The sequence below is a fragment of the Berghia stephanieae genome, chromosome 1 (assembly GCF_034508935.2).
Source record: "Berghia stephanieae isolate SIO BIC M18660-M18661 chromosome 1, UCSD_Bste_1.3, whole genome shotgun sequence".
In the NCBI taxonomy this organism is placed as follows: domain Eukaryota; kingdom Metazoa; phylum Mollusca; class Gastropoda; order Nudibranchia; family Aeolidiidae; genus Berghia; species Berghia stephanieae.
The window spans coordinates 53796336-53818808 of NC_088360.1; the positions used below are offsets into that span (position 1 = coordinate 53796336).

The 22473-nt window shown below is 32.6% G+C and overlaps 1 protein-coding gene across 1 annotated transcript; it reads right to left on the bottom strand.

The window, feature by feature from the left end:
- Positions 1–3475: 3475 nt before the first annotated feature.
- Positions 3476–18617, bottom strand: LOC144977596 (DNA repair protein RAD51 homolog 1). The gene is made up of 10 exons (XM_078922978.1): positions 18536–18617; positions 12951–13049; positions 12570–12707; positions 12088–12205; positions 10031–10122; positions 8467–8561; positions 7245–7358; positions 6573–6702; positions 4544–4665; positions 3476–4003 (listed from the first exon to the last, which is right to left on the bottom strand). Exons 2-10 carry the CDS (start codon positions 13041–13043, stop codon positions 3880–3882), a joined length of 1026 nt encoding a protein of 341 aa, XP_078779104.1. The 5' UTR covers positions 13044–13049; positions 18536–18617; the 3' UTR covers positions 3476–3879.
- Positions 18618–22473: the final 3856 nt, after the last annotated feature.

Consider the following 22473-nt stretch of genomic DNA (forward strand, 5'->3'; position numbering starts at 1 on the left):
GAAAATGATTGCTTTCTCTACGGTCGTGCTTGTCAAACTTTTTTGAAATCTCACTCATTTAACTTTTTACTTAAAAAGCTTGTAAACCCTAGTCGTTACAATAAACTAAAATTGCATTGTTCTTAATTAGGGAAAAATACATTGTGGGGTAATAAACATGATGTCTTAATCCACTCGAGGTGTATACAATACATAAGTTGCTTTTGTAGAGTGGTTTATACTTTTAAAAATTGGTACAACTTGGCGTGTACAATACACCCAGTTGAAAAGCGTTCCTCTACGACATAGCAAGTAGTGCTGAAGCTGTTATTTTCAATTCTGTCAATTTTTCAAGGAAGTCTAGGTTTGAGACAAGATGAAGCTGATTTTTATCTCTTTTTCTGTCCAAATTTATTTTTTTAACATTTTCAGAGCATGGCAAAACTGTCAGGGCAAGTATGCAGAATATGTTTTGTTTTTAAAAGTTTTACAGCGCTTGCGACACTATTATTAGGTCATGTCAACGGCAGTAAACAGAAAGAAAATAATAAAGAGGAAAAGTTGTTGATCTGAAGTTAAAAGCCTATTTCGATAGTACCCAACAGCCCCATCTGGGCACAACCAAAGAATCTTACTATGAAGGATACACTTAAATGTTTACAACCTGCGACACATTTAAAACTAGGTCTTAAAACAGGGAAGCCCTTTGTTAATTAAATAAAAAAGCCTGATAACTTTTCTCAGAAGACCATATATGAAAATATTTCATGCAAAGCTTCTCTTTGTCAAAAGGTATCACTCTTAAATCATAGAAAAGGAAATACATATCAATCTGACTTCTCCTTAACTGTTGCCTTTAAACAACTAATATTTCTAGCATGAAAAAAAATCAATTGACCATTATCAACCAAGATCAGTCGATTTTCCGGGTTTAGTCGGATAAAGGGCATCTATGGAAAACTAATTATAATAGTGCATAACAAAGAAATTATTTCCAAGAAAGTAATTATCATCTTAGTGATATTATACATTTTACTGTCTACCTGCCATTAAGGATTTAACTTTTGCCAGGACCTGGACCAATCTCAATCCAGAACAAAGACAGAGAACAATTTAGAAAGGGAAAACAGAAATGGGGGATAGAAGTGACCTCGTTGCTGACAATGGCCAAGAAAACCCGACCCAGATATCCAGCATATTTACCGTCTGAGCTTGGTAGCAATAATTAAAGCAAGGCAAACATTATGTGGAGAGCCATTAACAGCGGCCTAAGTATTCTTTTCTAAGTATTCTTTTCAGCGAAAGAAAGTGCGTGTTAATTTGTCCTTCACTCTTGTCAGGGATGTCATCGACCACCAAACCAGTCATATAAATATTTTAGGGTCATAAAAATGATTAAAACTTTCAGTAAGAGTATATGCATAAGGAACTAGAAGTATAATCCATAATTTCTAAAAAGGATCTACAGCAGCGAATCTAAAACTTCAATTTCAGTTTTCTAATCTACTTCCACTTTAATCCCTTTGGTAGCTTGAGACAGCCTATATTTGATTTCGACATAAGAGACCTAAGTCTCCAGTAATGTTTGTTTTTATTTTTAAGGGTTTTACGGCACTTGTGACACTCTTAAGTCATTTCAACGACAGTAAAAAGAATGAAAAAGGGATATTCTAGATTCATAATCAAAATACCCAAGAAAAAGTCAAAAGAGGACTGGTTCTTGTTATTCTTTTTAAGAGTTTTACAGCGCTTGCGACACATTTAGGTAATTTCAGCGCCAGTAAAATGGAAGAAAATGAGATAGTGAAAAAATTCTGGAATCACAAGAAAAGGTACCAAAGAAAAAGACAAAGAAGACTGGTTCAAATAGGAAACAGATGGAGATTCCAGAGCACACTATCACTGTACTTAGTTTGAGATCACCGAAAAGTCTAATCCAGACACAAGCACAGGATCCCACTAAGAGGAACACACTCAAATGTTTACGAACATATCTAAAACATAACTACAATATATAACAGAGAGATGATTAACAAGGAATAAATATCATCTCTAAAAACTAATACTTAACAATTGACTGTTTCCCCCTCAGCTACGGACTTGGGCAAGGGCCAGGACAAAACCAAGCGATCTCATTCAAAGACAAAGACAGAAAGCAACTCAGAAAACAGATATAAGGGGATAGAAGACATAGCAAGTAACCTCCTGTCCATCATGAGAGGAGGACTGGTTCAAACAGGGTACAGAAGTAGATTAGATACCAATAGCAGACTATCGGTGGACTTAGTTTGAGATCATCGAAAGGCCTCATACAGAAACAAGTAAAGGATCCCACTAAGAAATGTTTATAAATTATCATATTTATAACAACAATAAAAAAGGGGGAACGATTTAGAACACAGAAAAAAAATTCACCCACAACTCATACTAATACTATACATTCGACTCCCCCCCCCCCCCCCCCCTTCCCAATCAGACAAGGACTCTAGTCAAAGACAAAGCACACCTTCAGGATGACAATAAGATGATACATTATTCATATTTAAATGAAGTTTTATTTCAACTGGTCATAATTGAAAATACAATACATAAACATAATAAAAACAATAACAAAATAATGATGATAATGCAATAATAAATCACAATGATGATAGTATCTCAATATTTACATAATGATATACATTGTAGGATTCTTTCGTGGCTTTGGATTCATTAAATGACTTACTTTTGAATCGCCTCTTAACACCACAAGCTTGCAAGTGTGTGTTAAAGTGCACTTAGAAACATTGAATTTAATGAATCCATAGCCATGAAAGAATACCTTTATTCCACCACTTAATATAAGATTCTTAGGTATTTCATAATCACTATGTTGTAAAAGGCTTTTTGAAAAGAATTAATACAAGTTATCTATATTGATAATTTTATAAAATATTTGATCCACTATCAAAACATATCAGAAAACCAAACCAACTTTTTTTCGTCGCACTTATCAATATTGAACAGTAACGAAGAAATTACCGACTAAAAAATTTCAATATCTATATATTTTCAATTACTCTCCAATTTTTAGTCGAAATCCAATGGGTCTAAACACCATTTAACCATGACAACATTAATGTTTTGATTGAGTTATCTCCAATTGGATATAATATTCACCTATCATTGTTTGAGGAAGCTGGCCAAATTTCCTTTCTTTAATATTGTCATATATAAGTCATTGGAAATCATCAAACACCTCCTGTCCTTTTCTTGATACTATTTTATCGTTTAGCCCAGTTCCATTGCTTTCTGATAATGGTTTGCATATTTCATGTTAGAGGAATAATAATAAGAACCATAATAATAATAATAATAATAATAATAATAATAATAATAATAATAATAATAATAATAATAAATAATAATAATAATAATAATGATAATAATAATAATAATAATAATAATAATAATAAAGATAATAATAATAATAATAATAATAATAATAATAATAATAATAATAATAATAATAATAATAATAATAATAATAATAATAACATATAAAAAAAAAATAAAACAAAAATAATAAAACAGATCTGCACTTAGAGTCACTCAAGAGACTGCAAGTCAAAGTGGACTAGTTTAAACAGGAAACAGAAGAAAAAACTAGCTTCACGTTATCTAAAAGTCCATCCATATATAATTTAAGAAATAAACACTGAACAGTTTTCAATAATAATCGATTACATTTTGTAGAGAGCTTTATGATTTTGGTATTTGAAACAGCTAATTACATAACACATAATAGAGCGTGAAATACTTAAGAACTGTTTACACAGCATCATCCATCTCCACAATATTCAAAGTATTTACATGTGTATATACAACTATCACATCAAGGATTTCTTCCTTGAATCAGTTTTAATCTTTTGCATCCCCAATTCCATCAGCATTAATAGCAAACATGGCTTCAGCCTCCGGCAAACAAGGAGAGTCATAGATTTTACATATCCTTGTCTCTCCCCGGCCCTTACGTAAAGATAACCTGGAATGGGAAAAAATACAAACATTACTGTTGGTTTGTGGGAGATTTGTTTTACGGATTGTATTCACAGTCATTCATTCAAATTAGAGCCTAAAAGAAAAAGGAAGGAAAGAGAGAGAGAGACAGAGAGAGAGAAGAGAGAGAGAGAGAGAGAGAGAGAGAGAGAGAGAGAGAGAGAGAGAGAGAGAAGAGAGAGAGAAGAGAGAGAGAGAGGAGAGAGAGAGAGAGAGAGAAGAGAGAGAGAGAGAAGAGAGAGAGAGAGAAGAGAGAGAGAGAGAGAGAGGAGAGAGAGAGAGGAGAGAGAGAGAAGGAGAGAGAGAGAGAGAGAGAGAGAGAGAGAGAGAGAGAGAGAGAGAGAGAGAGAGAGAGAGATATGAAGAGGAATGGAATTCCAAAAAGTTAATTGGATGCCATGAAATTGTGTTAATATTCGTTCATATTATTATCCAATAGTGTATTATTTTACCATTTTGATTGTATGATATAAAGTTGCAAAGACTAAGTAAAGATGAGAATGAATAATTATAATAATACCAATACCTGGTAGTTGAGGCGTGTGCAACAATATTTCCACCAATTGGTTTCTTAGGATCAGCAGCAAACATGGCAGCACCGTCCACCTGAGCAACAACTTGGTTTGTCATAATGACAGCCACTCCAAACTAAAAAAGACAAGAGGTAAATATTTCTTTGAATTGCTTGGTTTGTCATTATGCTTTTAATTTCACATTTATTGAAAAATATGTTTAGACATAAATAATTTCTATACATTAAGTAAAGTAATCTTTGAAAGAAAAAAAAAAGGAAATTCAAGGGACCAAGATAATCTATTCCTTTTAGTTTATTTTGGTTTAAGCATGGTTAATAACGTTAAGAGGAGAAAAGAAATGTACATTTCTCCTCTTCTATGGTTCTCTGATAATATTGAGCAATCTCCAAAATATTGTAAAGATAAAAAGATAATATATTCAACAGGATTTCTGTAATATATTTGTTATCATTACAAAGTATGGGCCTTGACTGGAGTAGTGACAAAGATTCTACTTGTGAAATCAAAAACATGCAAATCACTATTCTATTTTTGACTCTGCAAAAAGTAAAGTGGAGACAACTTCTTTTGGTTTTAGTTTTAGCAATTGTATGGAAATGTTTGCATTTAGATTATCAACTCATAGCTGCCAATTTACAAATTAAATTATTTTTTTAAAATGGAAAATAAAAACATATTTCTTTTGGTTTAGCTTGTTCTCAAATCCTCCACAGAACAATTCTTTTTTATAAGAACTAAAAGTATGTCTGTTTTCAATTTTTAAAAAATGATTTTTGATCTCTGTAACTCAACCAAATAATATTAGAATATGTTTTACAGAACAATTTCAATACAAATAATGCATTTTAATTTTCACAATGAAGTATCACATATCTTCCAAAACAAAATTTGAATTACTCCAGATATGTTCTTTTTGGTTTTTTTTTTTAATTGGAAATAATAATTACAAATGTTGAAGCAAAATTGAAAACTATAATATGTGATCCACAGTCTCAAATCGGCATTATGTCAGGGGAACAAGATTCAAAAAACTGAATCCATTGCCAAAAAATGTCAAACTTCCTTCAGAGCCATTTGGCCCATGGAGTCAGAGTTTATCCCGGTTTCTATAGCATGAAATGGACAATAGCAATTGTTTGCTACCATTTGGATAGGATGCTAGTCAATTGCAAAGTACTTTCCACCATATCTAGCAGACTCAGCTACCCAATCTCGGCTGGGTGGACAAGGGGTCAGAAAAAATCCTACTGCACCCGGGATTGATCTGGTTCTTTTGCGCGTGAAGCGAATGCTCTACCAACTGAGCTATTGGGACCCCTATGTCAAACTTAAGACACATTTTTAATACTCCAATGGGGAGTATGTATACATTTTCTAAAACTACATAAGTTAAAAGGTCAGATTTTTTTTAGTTCTAAATAATTTAAATTCATTTTTCGACATGTGTTTTACTCTGACATAATACTGTATACCATTTTGAGACAGGGCTCATATATGATGAGTTACAAGATATTCAAGTAAACTTCAACTAAACAACAAATCAAATTATTCATTTTATGTGGGAGATCGTTGTCAACGCTTGGTCTTCATATTTAAATGATCTACCCAGGACTATCTGTGAAGCATCAAGTGTAGATACTTTTAAATCAAAGCTTAAACATTACTTTTTTACAAAAACATATTATTAACTCTCTGTCAATGATTCACATTTATTTGATATGTTTTTCTTCTTTTTTAGTAATAGCTGAAAGTGTGTCTGTTTCTCAGTGTGTGTGTGTGTGTATTGTTAGTGCTATTCATATTGTCATTCTTGTAACTGTGAAGCGCATAGAGCATGACCTAGTCATAGTTATGCGCTATACAAGTGCTGTATATTATTATTATATGTATATATATATATTTTTTTTTTTTTTGGAACATAACCAAACAGAATATACTGTAAGCATTTTACTCCATCATCCTAATACTATTGTTGTGAAATGAACCAAAGTAAGGCAAATTATATTAAAGACCATTTACCTCATCAGCCAATCGTAGAAGCATGCGCAAGAATCTAGCTAGGTGCATCTGACGAGCTGAAAGTTCACCACGGCCAGCATAATCAGTACGATAGAGAGCTGTGGCACTATCCACTATTAACAAAGCATACCTAGAGAAAACGATAGCAAAAACTGAGATACAGTCCAATACTAAACTATAACATCATGCAAAAACAAGAGCAAATTTAATAATGATGGGATTTTAAACTATGACATATTTTGCTATTTCTTAGCACTGAGTTATCAATGACCTCTGCTTTTGGCTGGTACTCAAGGAAAATGTACAGCAGCACAACGTTGTTTTTAAATTTAATTTTTCAAAATTTAAGCTTGATTTCCAAATAGTTATCAAAAGGTATCTTTTATTTGTGTGTGAAAAGAATGATACAGTTAACTGTTTCCCTGCAGCTTAGGATCTCACATCATTTCAAGACAGGACGGAAAATAACTTTAGGGGAGAGAGGTGAATTTTAAAGAAAAAAAGTAATAGTTGACTTCATCTGCCAATCATGAGAAATATAAATAAATGAATGAAGAGATAAATAAATAAATGAATAAATAAATAAATAAATAAATAAATAAATAAATAAATAAATACATAAATACGAAAAGAAAAAGTTTTAAAAGGCTCTTTTACTCCGTTTTATTTTACCTTGATTCTGCCATCATTGCAGCTGCTTGAATGAGAAGTTGACTCTGGTGATCACTGTTGTAGGCTCTGGCATAAGCCACGTTGTCTAGAACATCACTGCCAGACAGACCATATCTGTGTGAACATAGATGTAACACAGATTTGTTGAAAAAAAGGTATGGTTCACTGCCAAAGATAGCACTCTGGCCCCTGTGATGTGATCTTGGCTATGGCACTGTACATAAAGTCAGTACACGAGTTGACTCAAGTTTAAATAAGCAGCAGCTATTTTACTAAAGTATTTTTTAAAAAGCAGTTGCTACACGCTATAGGCAGAGACAGATATATCTTTAGGAAAGAGTGAACGACAAAAAGGGCACCTCACAGAGACAGCAAAATTAAAATTTTATGCCAAAAGATCATCCAAATATTGAATAAGCTCAACAGTCAATGAAGAAGACATTTTAAAGACAACTTTAATAAATTGTACAAATCTGCGATAAGGTAAGAAATGCATTATACTCGGATGAGTGGAAGAAAAAAAAAGAGACATAAAAACTTGAATCATGGCTTGTGTAAACAAAAATCCCACCATAGGTTAATTTAATTGTGACCCAATGCCACAAATGTTATATGAATGTTATAATGATTGGATAATTTTGATGTTAAAAATTGACTTTTTTAGCCAAAATTATGAGACTGCTGTTTAAAAGTTTAATGTAGGATGGATATAGCTTCTAAAAGAATAACTAACAAAAAGAAAAAAAAACAAAAAAAAAAACAATCCTGAGCATTTTTATAGCGCAATATTTACTAAACATGCTCAATGTGCTTTACAAGGGTCCCTAGTCAAAAGCAATAATTAACATATAGGATGAGATACAATGCCTGTTAAGCGATATTACATTTGTATTTTACGGAGACAAGCTGTTACAGCCAGGCACTCATTTTACACTTTGAGTATGGTGAGAGAATGTGAGTAAAGAGCCTTTTCCAGGACCTTCTGATATGAAGGCGAGTGCCATACTATAAGACCACATAGCCGTACTATAAATTTACATTTGATTTTAGCATCCGGTTCAACACTACATTACCAGTTTGAGCCTGTGGGTTTCAAATATTGGTAATCATAGATCTCGCTTGAGGCAAGATGCAAAGATTGTTACAATACAACAAATTATTATTTCTTTCTTTTCCAAAAATGGTTGTCTAGTTAAGAGATTAAGAAATAAAGACTCCCAACCTGTCTGCAACAGCTAACAGCCTCTCTGGTCTAAATGTTCCCTCTGTGTCTATGTACATAGCCTTGCCCTCTCCACCTCCATTGTCAATGGGTAACTGGAAATGAAAACAGGGAAACAGAGTTCGAAATAGTAAAAAGTATGACATGCTCATTATGATAATATTCAAGCACATACCACAGTTTTTATCTAAATGCCAAAATGCTTCTATAGTCATTGAAATAGCTATAAATCAAAAGAAGATTCACATGATTAATTCAGGACTACAAAAAAAAAAAACACTAGAAAACATTCATCATTAGTTTCTCCCGACTCTTCATATGCTCGCTCAAATGACAACCCTTGCTTTTCTTGTAATTAAAGGCTGCAAACCAAAAAAAAAAAAAAAAAAATTATAGATAAAAGCAAGACATTATCCAGAGCAGTGGGGACTGCCAGAAGCCCAGGATTGTTAGAAATGCTAACAAAAAGAGAAGAATAGAAAGATATGATTATTTCAATCTGAGCCTTTCCATTTTCACCTTTTTGTTACTAATGACATGTTCCACCTTATGAAACATTAGATCTGACAATTGTAGACAATATGAGGTTGGATTTGAATTACGCAGACAATGTCAGCCATAAACATTCTCTAAGCTTAAAACAAATGACAAGAATTTTCACTGAACACCGAAAAGAAATGACTTAACAGTAGTTAAGCATTGCTGTTAATTAACTGGGATTTAAATGAAGGTGTGATAATAATAATGATGATGATGATGATGATGATGATGATGATGATGATGATGATGATGATGATGATGATGATGATGATGATGATGATGATGATGCTGATGATGATGATGATGATGATGATGATGATGATGATGATGATGATGGTGATGATGTTAAGGTGATGGGTATTTTTGGAATTTTGGGCAGCGTGGCTCAGCGGTACAGTCTTTGCTTTGTACCCAGAAGGTACTAAGTTCGATCACCCGCTGCTGCATTGTGTGACCTTGAGCGAGTCACTTCGCCCTAGCTCAATTGTGGGGCTGCACTGCGGCTGACCCTTGGGTTATTCCAGTCGCCCCTTGGAATAGACCCAAGATAAAAATTTCCCCTATTTGATGAATAAAGGGATTTTTTAAAAAATTTTTTTCATTTAATATAATGCTCCAAAATCGGGGAAATAGCAGGCAATTTGAGAAATCGAGGAGATCAAATTTCAGGAATTTCCCGATAAAAAAGGAGAGTTGGCAGGTGTGCATTGATTTCATAATCCTTAGTGTCATTCTTCATTTACAAATCACTGTATTTCTAAGAAATTAGCACCTCTTGAATTTCTGTATTTCATTTTTGGATGTTTCATCATTTGCTAAAATGTATCATACAGAAATTAGGGGAGTAGAACAAACTAAATTTCTTCTATATTTAACAAACATTGTTACATTCATCTTATTATATCCCATCAATCAAAATATCAGCTTACATTGATCAAAATAAAAGAATTTCCCACCAAATGGAGAATGTTGCACACAATTTGTCAAAAACATTGTATAACTAAGATTAAAACTGAGAAAATACCTGGCATGTAACTGCTAATGTGTGACACAGCTGTGTTTTCCCAGTCCGAAATTCTCCAAATATTTCTGTGATGGATCCTGTCTCTATTCCTCCTGCAGATGAATAAAACTAATACAGTGAGGCAACAGCTGCATTCTAAATTTTAAAAGTATTCTAAAAGTAACTCATCATATTTGATCCAAGTGTATTTTAATTAGTTGAAACAGATGCAAACAAAACAATACCCTTTGCATGTAAGTTGTAACATTGAAGGCCCAATGTCTCAAGAGATTGTGCACGCAACCCGCTTGCAAACTAAAGAATATACCTGAATTGATTCTATGCTCCATCAAATTCTTTTTTGTTTTTTTGGTCCTCCTCTCCATTGATATATGGTAGCTGAAGCTGATACAAGATCTGATGGAAAACATTTTTCAGTTACCCGTGCTCTCGTCAGAGAGATACAAATCAGAAAATATGAAATGATACAAGACAAAGCAAAGAAAACTACCAAAATTCAAACCAAAAATCAGCTTGCATTGACTGAGGATCAAACATAAGGCCTCCTAATTATCTATTACACAACAGACGTTATCAAAGTTGGTAAAATTTATTTCTTATATTCTTTACTTAGGAAACATGCGTTTTTTCTGAGTAATCTGTTTTTGGCACTGATATGGTAATCAAGAGGATTGAAGTTTCATCCCAATTAACACAGGCTAATTTTTTACTTGTAATTTTCTTTCTGCAATGTGTGCCATTGTTTCATACATCATACCTTTTCTAGTTTTACTGTGCACCAGTGCCTGCTCTCTAACTTTTCACTTTTATATATAGTCAGAGGATAAGTCATTGTTACTATCTGTACTATGCGGGAGAAACTTGAACAATCATGATCTGATGTGTGCATGACTATGATGACATACCTGATTCCAGCATATGCACATTTTATACAAAATCAATAGAATAACCTATTCATACAAGCAAGAGTTTAAGAAAATGCAGAACTCTTCGACCTCTGCATTTTGAAAATAATCCTCAAAAAATTAAACTTCAAAAGCGTTAGTGCAGTAATAATGCTCAACTCTCTTGAGTTCACCATGATTGAAAAATCAGACAAATTTGATTTTCCATTCATATGAACCCGAGAGAGTTAATAACCCACCTCTCGATTCAATAACTGTGGTCGGTTATTAAACAGAGACCCCCTGGGGGTGGGGGACTTAAAAATCAAATCAACAGAAAAAAGGTAAAGCTTTAACCATTAATTTGTGTGTAAGATTTCAAGGCTTCATAAAAGTCAAATTGTTTAATTTTTTTTTTCCTCTTTCGTGTGTGTGTGTGTTTTTCAAAAAACAAAAAAAAAAAAAAATTCCTGACATTCCAATATAGGCTACATCAACCCATGCCCTCCCCACTCCAAGTAAATGGTACTATCCCTCTTTGACTGTTTAACAGCAAGTATATTTTTTTCTATCAATGTCTTCATGTAAAGAATGATGTCTTGCAGAATTGTGATTACCTTGATTTAGACTGCTAGATTTGTCAGTGTGTGTATTGTCACATTTTGATGTTAATTGTAAACTTGGTTTGGTGTTAATAATCGTGGTATTTATGTCCATGACCATGTGGTGAATTGTCATACATTTTTTGAAAGCTAACCAAGTTAAACTTTTGTCTTCTTTTATTTTCTCTGAACACCGAAATCTTGCCTTGTCTTTAAAAATAAAATTGTTTTAGTTGCCAGTGCAATGAAGATATTTATGGATACAGACATATTAAAATTTATAATGGCTTGTCAAGATGTATCCATTTTACAAATGTCTTTTGGTATAAAAATCACTCTCAAAAACTGGTAAACACTAATTAATCATGTACAAAAGAATATCACAAGTAAAATGGTATAAAATATGTAAAGGTCGAAGCAGTAAATCTCTATATAAATAAGAACAAACACGGCAAAGGGAAACCACAACTTCCTATTAGTATTAGGGGCATTGCATATTAAACTCTATTAGTTTCAAAGTACTTGATTCAGGCTATCATAAATCAGAATGTATGGCAACAAATAAATTTACCTTGCAATAATTTATCCAGCTCTTTGGATCCAGTGGTAAGTTGGATAATCTCAGACCTTTTCTGATGGAACTCTGTTGCTGTGGTAAAACCCATTGGGACAAGTTTGGCAGCCTCTGCCTAAAAATAAAGATTAATTTCTTTTCAATTACTAAACATTATGATTTTTTTTTTAATGTAAGTGAAAAATATTAAGCGAACGAAATAAAATGTTCTGATTTAAATTGTTGACTAAGGACTTCAACAACCATAGAGAAAATAAGATTTCCATCGAACAGAGCTTCGTTATCAAATCCAAAGTTCACAACAATTTTTTTTCTTCCTCATCATATAAGGTGAAGCCATTTCTTGTCTTTGCTTCATTCTATTTGATTTTTATTTTTCTGTTGTATTATTTTTTTCTTCTATCTTTGAATTGCTAATCTCCTCCTCCCCCCCCCCCTTTCCAAAAAAAAAATTTCAATATATGAAACTTTTCACAAACCACAATCTTATCAGCCTTGACTTCACTGATCCCCTTGATGGCCAATAACATTTTCTTTGGGGCAAAAGCAACAGATTCCACAGTGAAAAAGCCAGCATCTTCGAGTTTTTTAACATCTGCACTACTGATTCCATTACCCTGAAAAGTCAATACGAAATCAAAGATCTTATGTTCAGGCTGTTGGAAAATATTAAACATAATGAAATAAAAATTGGTTATCTATTTCAACCATAACCTCCGTACTCATGGAGAAAGTAAAATCCAAGTGAATGATCTTGACTAAAGTATTTTTGTGTTTTATTTTTTTGTATGTTTGTCTTTAAAAAGGTAACTTAATAACTTCATATATAATTTGAAGGTCATAAAATATAAGTTCATTACCTCAAGTTTTGCTAGGGGCATAGGCCCAAAAGTTTCATCTTCAGCTTGTACTTGTTCCTCCCTTGGCCTTGATTGTTGCATCGCAGAAGCCATGTTGACCTGAATTTAGGATTATGTGTAATAAAGACATCATTTTATTACTTACAACAGGGATAACAAAACATTTAAAAAAGATATGTATATGAAGTTAGTTTGTATTTTCAGCATAAGAATTATAACATCAAAATAGATTAAAATAATATTTCTTTCAGATAACGCGTGCAATATTGATAGCAATACTCGGTTTGACAAATTCTGACAGTTTATAGTGAGGAGGAGGAGGAGAAGGAGAGAAGAAGAGGAAGAAGAAGAAGAAGAAGAAGAAGAAGAAGAAGAAGAAGAAGAAGAAGAAGAAAAAGAAGAAGAAGAAGAAGAAGAAGAAGAAAAAGAAGAAGAAGAAGAAGAAGAAGAAGAAGAAGAAGAATTTGGACATACAACTACGGTAGGCAGAGTAATACTTAAATTTACATCCCTGTGACCTAATTTCGACCAAGGCTGCTTCTATTCTCATCCTGGGTGAGAATAGAAAAACAGTCGAGCTCTCATCCTGGGTGAGAATAGTAAAACATTCGACCTCTCATCCTGGGTGAGAAAAGAGTTAAAATCCTGTTGTGACGCACTTGACTTGATTATTAAATTTGATTTTCGTTGCTGTTATGGCAGAAAAGGTAGAAGTTACTCGTCCAGAAGTGAAAGAAGAGCACAATTTGGAGACAATAACTAACCTCCTCAAAAGTTTTGACAAAAGGCTGTCCTTAATAGAAAAGAATACTCTATCTAATCAAGACAGTAACAACAGTCCCGTTAGCAGTAGTAGCGCCACCAACACTGCTAGTGCAGCTGGTGTTCAAAAGGATTGAGGAAATTCGTCACTCTGTGTCGAAAGTTATCCTGCCTCCTTGGTTGAAAGTAAACGATTCTCCCGCGGGAGTGAAACAAGAAAATAAACCTGCTTTAAAGGTATTGTAAAAATCAGCCAGATACACAGAGACAGCATTAAAGCTACTGTCCACGGTGCCTAATATTCCTGATGCTTCGTACAATGTTTCAGTGATTGTATGAACGCTTTGTTTACCACTCTCTCTGCTTCGTCATCATTCCATCAAAGCGAATACGCAAATATCGTTATCAAAAGTTCATTTGACGACGATACTTTGAGGCTTTTTACCAACTTCGAAAATAATACAGCAGCGTTCACAGAGTCATTCCTTCAAAATATCCGCATCGAGGCAGAGCTTCAGGTTTAAATAGAAACAATCGACGTTACATTATATTTGGTTCATATTGATCATTGTACCTGCCTGCCTAGCACATGGCGGAATAGGGCATTGTTTCTTTATTTCATTAAAATTTGTTCAGGACCTCAGAATGACTTAGATTTATTTTGTAAATGTATTATTTACAGTTAGTTAAATATATTTTATAAAGTTCCAGGAATCTCTCTCTCTCTCTCTCTCTCTCTCTCTCTCTCTCTCTCTCTCTCTCTCTCTCTCTCTCTCTCTCTCTCTCTCTCTCCCCCTCACACACACACACACACACACTCTCGTCGTTGCTCATGACTTATATCTCGGTGCTCCTGCAAATAATAGAAGTTACCATCAATAAACTACCTCTACTACTACTACTACTACTACTACTACTACTACTACTACTACTACTACTACTACTACTACTACTACTACTACAGCCACCACCACATCATCATTACTACTGCTCCAACAGCAACCTCCACATCGTTAACAAAACTATAGCAACCACCACCACCTTTACATCATCCTCCTCCTCATCATCATTGCTACCATCGCCACTACTACAACCACAACCATCACATCATCATCATTACTACCACTACCACAGCTACCACATCAATATCAAAACTGCAGCAACCGCCACCACCATAACATCATCATCATTATTTAACTTATAGTCATAATCACTACCACTACTACATAATCACTGCCACCACTACAATCACAAACACAACATCAACACCACCATCACTCCACAACAACAAACACATTGTCATCGTCAACGAAATGCAAAATAATAATAATAGTAATAGGCTCGATAATAATAATATTTTTCAAAAATTAATTTTAATAAAAATAATAAAAATAATGACAAAGAAATGTTTTTAAAACTAATAAGGTTGAGGTTTCGACGAAAGGCGCTATATAAATATGCTTATTATTATAAATAAATAAAATAAAATAAATAATAATAATAATAATAATAATAATAATAATAATAATAATAATAATAATAATAATAATAATAATAATAATATTTAATAATAATAATAATAATAATAATAATAATAATAATAATAAATAATAATAATTTAGTTTATATTTTGCACCCAGTCCTCCATACTATTAAAAGCTCTAGGCGCGCAGGCTACTACTGCAATTACAGAACGAACCCATATTTGCAGTACTACTGCAGATAACTGAAATGAATTATATCTACTATTTCAGTTTCATTCCAGTAACTATGAATAACGAATACAAATGCTATCTACTATTCACAGTCCTACTGCGAATAACGAAAACAAACTCTATCTACCATTAGCAGTTCTACTGCTAATAGAGGAAATCACTTTTCACTATTCGAGGTGGCCTATACTATAATAATAACGTAGTGTTTTTATGCACCTCCGTTGACGGTGTATCTTAACGGATCGTTTTTATACACCTCCGTCACGCATGCGCATTCCACCCAATTTTATTAGCGATATTGTGTTTCTGTATTTGGACATGGCGAATGTTATATTGTGACATCTGTAGGATGTTTTTGTTAATAAATTTATATAAAAATAATAATAATTTAAAAAATCGAAATATAAAACCAGAAAATAGAAGTTGCATTGAAGGTAAAATAATGTTTTAGAAAGACCTTATTAAATGTGATGAACAGTCAGGTGGCTCCGTAGCGCAGTGGACAAGCTGTCAGACTCCAACCTTGAAAGTACCGGGTTCGATTCCCATTGTTGCCTTTTTTTTTTTTTTTTTGATTTACTTTGTTTTTGTTTGCTTTTTCTCTTTCTTTTGTTTTTTTTTTTTTCAAAAACTTTTTATCATGTTTTTAAAAAACTTCGATTTTAATTTTCTAAAATTATTTATTTATTTGAGATCAGTATTTGTGTGCCATGTTTCTTTTTACTTTTGATTTTTTAAATTACTGTTATTATTCTTTAATTTATTATCAATGTAGGGAGTTTAATAGAAATTCTAAATGTACCTCACACACTTGAAACCAGTGTCATATGAAAGAGCTGGCAACACATATTACAAAACAGTTTGAATTTTGTTTCTATCTTGATTAGAAATGTAGTTACGTCAGTTCAAAGTCTGAAATTTCAGATCGATTTTTACCCCAAAATTACCATTGCAAAGTTGTGACCGAAATCGCGTGATGTTAATAAAAAATGGTTAAAACAGTCAATATGGAGTTCTTATCATATATTGTATACCAAAATGTTCGTCTTATCGAGGACAATGCATTTACATTAATAAAGAGGAAGATAAACATTTCAAATTAACACATTATTACATAATATGTCGCAAATGTTACATAATCAAAAACTCAGCTAGACGTAAGAAACAATTTGCTCTATCACTTTTGGATTTATCCCCAATATCTCACTGAAACAATTGCAAATAATTACCCTCTTTTAATTAATACATAGAGAGAATAAAAAAGGGTTTGAGACTATTTAAATGAAAAGATATAAACATGTTGTGTAATGACATAATGAGTTTATTTTTACCTATGGCAATTTAATTGCATATAAATAAAATGGTAGATTGAAAAAGTTCAAATAAATTGAAACAGATTCCCTATTATAATTAGAAGGAAAGTTCTGGCTTTTAATACTTTAAAAAATTCTGCTAAACACTTTAGTTTATTGCTATTACATGATTTGAACTGACAATTAATATAATTTTATCCCCCCCCCCCCCCCTTCTCTCTCAATGTATGGGGGTGTCAAAACTAATAGATCTTCTTACCATAATAATTATTAAGGCTAAGGCCTTTAGAAAATGGATACAAATGATAAACATATCTAAACATATGGGAAAGAAACTTGATGACTTGATGGCAAAGTAAAATTAAATTAAATTAAAGCAATTGGTATTTTTAAAATATCGATATTATTAATATCGGATTTCACAAAGAGAAGAAATATACAAACTTTTAAAACAAAAACTATAAAATGCCTATAAATAAAGTTGGAAAGTATGTATTCAAAATAAAAACATAGTAAATAATAGTACTGAAAATATTATGGACTAAATTTAACATAATACATAACTAAATTTAAAATATCGATATGAATATCGATATCGCCCGGCAGCCATGATGAGAAGATAATGTAAACAAGGCATTTCGGCGCAGAGTTAAAAGGTGTCTGCGCATCGATATAGAGCCCTGAAATTTGGCATGAATAAAGTTTAGATGTTATTCTAAAAACAAGCGTTTAAATTTTAAAAACACACGCGGTAAATAAAAAAAAATAAATGCATTTGAAAATTGCCAAATTTTAACTTCATATAACTTCTGGAATTATTAATGGATTTTTCCTTAATTGGCACCATTTAAAAGGAAATTGAAAGACGAAAATAATGATACCAAAATATCTGGGATATTCTTCTTTATAATGAAGTTATGCATCTTTAATTGAACCCCCCAAAACGCGAACGGCAATTTCCAGTCACAACTTTCCTATGGGCGAGTTGGGTCAGAATTTGACTGCCACTGCTGCTGCTCACTAAACTGCCTAATCAATGTACATCGGTAATCACTAAGCAGCATGCTAAACTACAATCTAAAACTATTTAAACCTCATGGACGTATGAAGCAACATTTTCATGAATTTACCATCACCGCCAACGGAGGTGCATAAAAACGGTGCGTTTTTGTACACCTCCAATGGAGGTATAAAAACGCCACCTAATAATAATTAAAATTAAATACATCTATCTGTGACATGCCATCACAGTTATGAACGCAATTGGTTTATCTAATGTTTTAGTTTTAGAATATTTTTGTTATCGTAAAAGCAAATTAAACCTGGCTCAGGGGTACTACCGCAAACTCGGGGACCCAAATAATTTTGGGGTTCTGGGAGGGGGGGAAACGTTTTTTAAAAATAATTTGGGGGCTTTGGGAGGGGGGAAATTTTTTTTAAAGTATCTCCCCTCCCATACCCCCTACTGACTACTAGACTTTTTTTTTTTTTTTTAGTTTCCCCCCTCCCAAACCCCCAAAATTATTTGGGTCCCCGAGTTTGCGGTAGTACCACAAGATCTGATGAGCATAAAACTATGAAAACGGGTTCTTGCGTCTGTGACTTGTGTATACTGAAAATCATTTCAAAATTAAAAGTCTATACTATTGGTCTTGGACGAGGTCCTTTCATACAAGAAAATTGATTCCGAGGAGGTACACAAATCTTCTACTATGACTCGTCGGGAGGAGACAATCAAACTTTTAGTTCCATCTAGCCGTTATATTAAACCAATACTTTTGAATAAGAAAATTACCTATAATATGGTAGAACGTAAACTTCAACTTCAAGAGTGATCCAGTGATCCAATCTCAAAATATTGCAGTAGGAGGGTTGCCAGATCATTTTTCAACAAAATGCCAGGGGAAGACTCAAAAAATGCCAAAACACTCAAAAAAATGCCAAAGTCTGTTGACTCCCACCCCCACTAAGAAAACTACTCACTTTTGATAGACAATTTACTATCATATCCTGGTGGCTTGCGTGTTTTCTTGTCTTTTTTTTTTTTTTTTTTTTTGAATTATACTAAATTTCCTATTGGGGTAATTTTTTACCTACTGACTACTAAGTGGAGTGAAAGTTAACAGGCGACCATGACGCAAATATACATGAGTTTTGCAGGAGATTCCCAGAAAACTTACGAGGATACTTGTCGAGGGCTGAATTTGAGTGAATATCTGAGGGAGGCAGGGCTAGTTCAGGGTGCGAGTTTTAATAGCAAAGTTTTCCGATGTGAAGAGATTTGTGTTTACGCGTTTAGAAATAATTAAGAAAAGGTGTCATTTGAAGTATAATATACAAGAAAAGAAAATGCCAAATGAAAATGCCAAATGCCAAATGATTTTTCTAATGCCAAACGGTTTTCAAAAATGCCAGATTTGTGGAATCTGGCATTTAAAATGCCAAACTGGCAACCCTGGTCCTTGATAGCAGGGTTGCCAGATTATTTTTCAACAAAATGCCAGGGGAAGACTCAAAAAATGCCAAAACATTCAAAAAAATGCCAAAGTCTGTTGACTCCACCCCCACTAAGAAAACTACTCACTTTTGATAGACAATTTACTATCATATCCTGGTGGCTTGCGTGTTTTCTTTTCTTTTCTTTTTTTGAATTATACTAAATTTCCTGTTGGGGTAATGAAATAATTAAGAAAAGGTGTCATTTGAAGTATAATATACAAGAAAAGAAAATGCCAAATGAAAATGCCAAATGCCAAATGATTTTTCTAATGCCAAACGGTTTTCAAAAATGCCAGATTTTTGGAATCTGGCATTTAAAATGCCAAACTGGCAACCCTGGTAGGTAGTCGCAAACTGTAAAACAATTGAAGACCGCGCCGTTTTGTGGCAGTTCTATCCCTTACGCTTTTACGTTAAAATAATGTATCGCAGTTTATATCTTTTATTATGCAGAGTAATTTATTTTAGGTTATATTATCCCGAGCTCATTTTGATCATTTGTTCTTTATCTATGCATTTATTCACAATTCACCTATACCATTATCATTATAAACTATTTATTCATTTCACCACTCTCTGGTTCCAAGTACACATTTAGTTGGTGTATCATCATCACCATCAACACCTCCATCATCACAACATTATCACAATCACCACCACCACCACCACCAACATCATCATCATCATCATCATCATCATCATCATCATCATCATCATCGTGGTCGTCGTCATCATCATCATCACCATGATCATCAAAAGCAACAGCAGCAGCATTGTAGTCACCATTATCACAATAGAAAGTATTATCACCAATATCATTTTAACCAAATTGTATTTCATTCTTCGTGAATGATGAACTACAATTGCAGTTTCCCTGTGCTGCAAGGGGAATGTGCCGATAAATCTGTTACATTGATCTATCTGAATCAATCTGACAAACGGTAAACACATTAAAACCAAGCCACACTCATTTTCGAAATGATACTTACGCAAGAATGTGATCAGCTGATCCAATTCAAGAAAATAGGTCGTTGGTCGTGACCATAACTAGGGATCTATGGTCGTGACTTATGCTGACGCCCGTTTTAGCGGTATTACCCGGCTGTCAAGTGAATGAATGAATGAATGAATGAATGACTAAACGGCAAAAAGAACGAACAACAAAAATAATAATTACAATAACAACAACAACGACGACGACGACAAAAATACTTGAGTTTTTGTGGTGCAGTATCCACTAATCTCAAAGCATGTAAAATTCGGGTGCCATGTCTTGTGCAATTTTTTTTTCATTAAAAAAAAAAAAAATTCTAGACAGAAATAACACTTTACAGGCCCGGAAATCATACACTCGAGAGCCACGAGAGAATGTGCGTTAAAATACCTTTTCGAAAGATTCGACTTTGCGCCGCCGATCAAAGAATAAGGATATCTTCTTGATTAGTGCCACCGAGAGCGGGCCTCGATCCTGCCACACACATCATTGGACCTAAATTATGGCTGCTTAGCCACTATTGCAATTATACAATTATGATAACAAATTATTCAAGCGGTGCTATGCGAAATAATTTCCTGAATAGAAAGCAATTTAATCCCTGATCTTGTATCCTTGGGTATGACGCTTTGCTTAGACAACCACACTCGACTCATGAGTGTCTGAAAATGAAATAACCTGTACTGTATTAACGGAGCAGCCATTGTTTGATCCCGCTGCTAGTGAACAATATGGATTATGCTTGTTGAGCATCGTGAATACGTGGTAAAGCTCAAAATGAATACTCATTACTTTATTCATTATATAATGAATTTAATTTTAAATGTTTTACCAAACGCGTTCAGAATTTTGATTGAAATTTTATAAGTATGCGGGGTTGTTTTTTTTTTTAAAAAAACAAAAGAACAGGTACATGATATTAATGCTGACGACGACGACGACGATGATGATGGTGATGATGATGATGATGATAATGATGATGACGATGGTGATGATGTTGATGATGATGATAATGATAATAATAATAATAATAATATAATAAATAATAATAATAATAATAATAATAATAATAATAAATAATAATAATAATAATAATAATAATAATAATGATAATATAATAATAATAATAATAATAATAATAATAATAATAATAATAATAATATAATAATAATAATAATAATGATATTAATAATAAAAAACATATTTTATACCATGAATTTAGTCTTTTACCATCTTGGAGAAGGTTTTGTCAGATTAAATGTAGAACTAACGAGTATAAATCAACGTTCGTTCCATCAGCAATAAAAACTTTGAATATTTCATATGGTACAGCAAAACCAAGGATTGATTCGTTGACTGATAAACTGATTAATTTATTTAATGTTAGATTAATTGACCAATTGATAATGATGATAATTTTTGGTGTCGAATTGCCACAATTGTAACAAATTGAAAACGAAATGAATATGTTTATGTTGTGTATATCGCACGTGTGAAAGAAAGAGAGAGAGAGAGAGAGAGAGAGAGAGAGAGAGAGAGAGAGAGAGAGAGAGAGAGAGAGAGAGAGAGACAGAGAGAGAGAGAGAGAGAGAGAGAGAGAGAGAGAGAGAGAAAATAAGTAGGAGTGAAATATCTGTTCAATGTTATAGTTATCATTTAACGTTATAACAAGTGTAACTAAATGACAAATTGCCATATTTATGGACAATAAAGATCTATTATTGTTATTATTATTATTATTATTATTATTATTATTATTATTATTATTATTATTATTATTATTATTATTATTATTATTATTATTATTATTTATTATTATAATTTTATTATTATTAATATTATTATTATTATTATTATTATTATTATTATTATTATTATTATTATTATTATTATTATTATTATTATTATTATTATTATTATTATTATTATTATTATTATTATTATTATTATTATTATTATTATTATTATTATTATTATTATTATTGTTATTATTATTATTATTGCATCATTAAAATGTCTGTCAAAGGTAAGGAGACTGCGAAGAGTAGCAATCACATTACCGCAATAAAAGAAAGTTATATAACTAAATTATACGTGCTAGCCATTAAGTTCATCTCGTGAGACACGTGATAACCCACATTGTATTACTCAACAATCGAGCTTATCGTGTTTTGATAATAATTGATAAGATAACGATATTGCCAGTTACTAACTAGTGATATTGGTAATAACACAATTAT

Bases quoted from the DNA above. Each gene is read 5' to 3' on its own strand.
- LOC144977596 (XM_078922978.1), bottom strand. From the start codon at position 13,043: ATGGCTTCTGCGATGCAACAATCAAGGCCAAGGGAGGAACAAGTACAA. The intron at 12,206-12,569 runs GTTTGTGAAAAG...CTTTATTTTTAG, and splicing joins TCAAGGCTGATAAGATTGTG to GCAGAGGCTGCCAAACTTGT. The intron at 4,004-4,543 runs GTATTGGTATTA...TTCCCATTCCAG, and splicing joins GCACACGCCTCAACTACCAG to GTTATCTTTACGTAAGGGCC.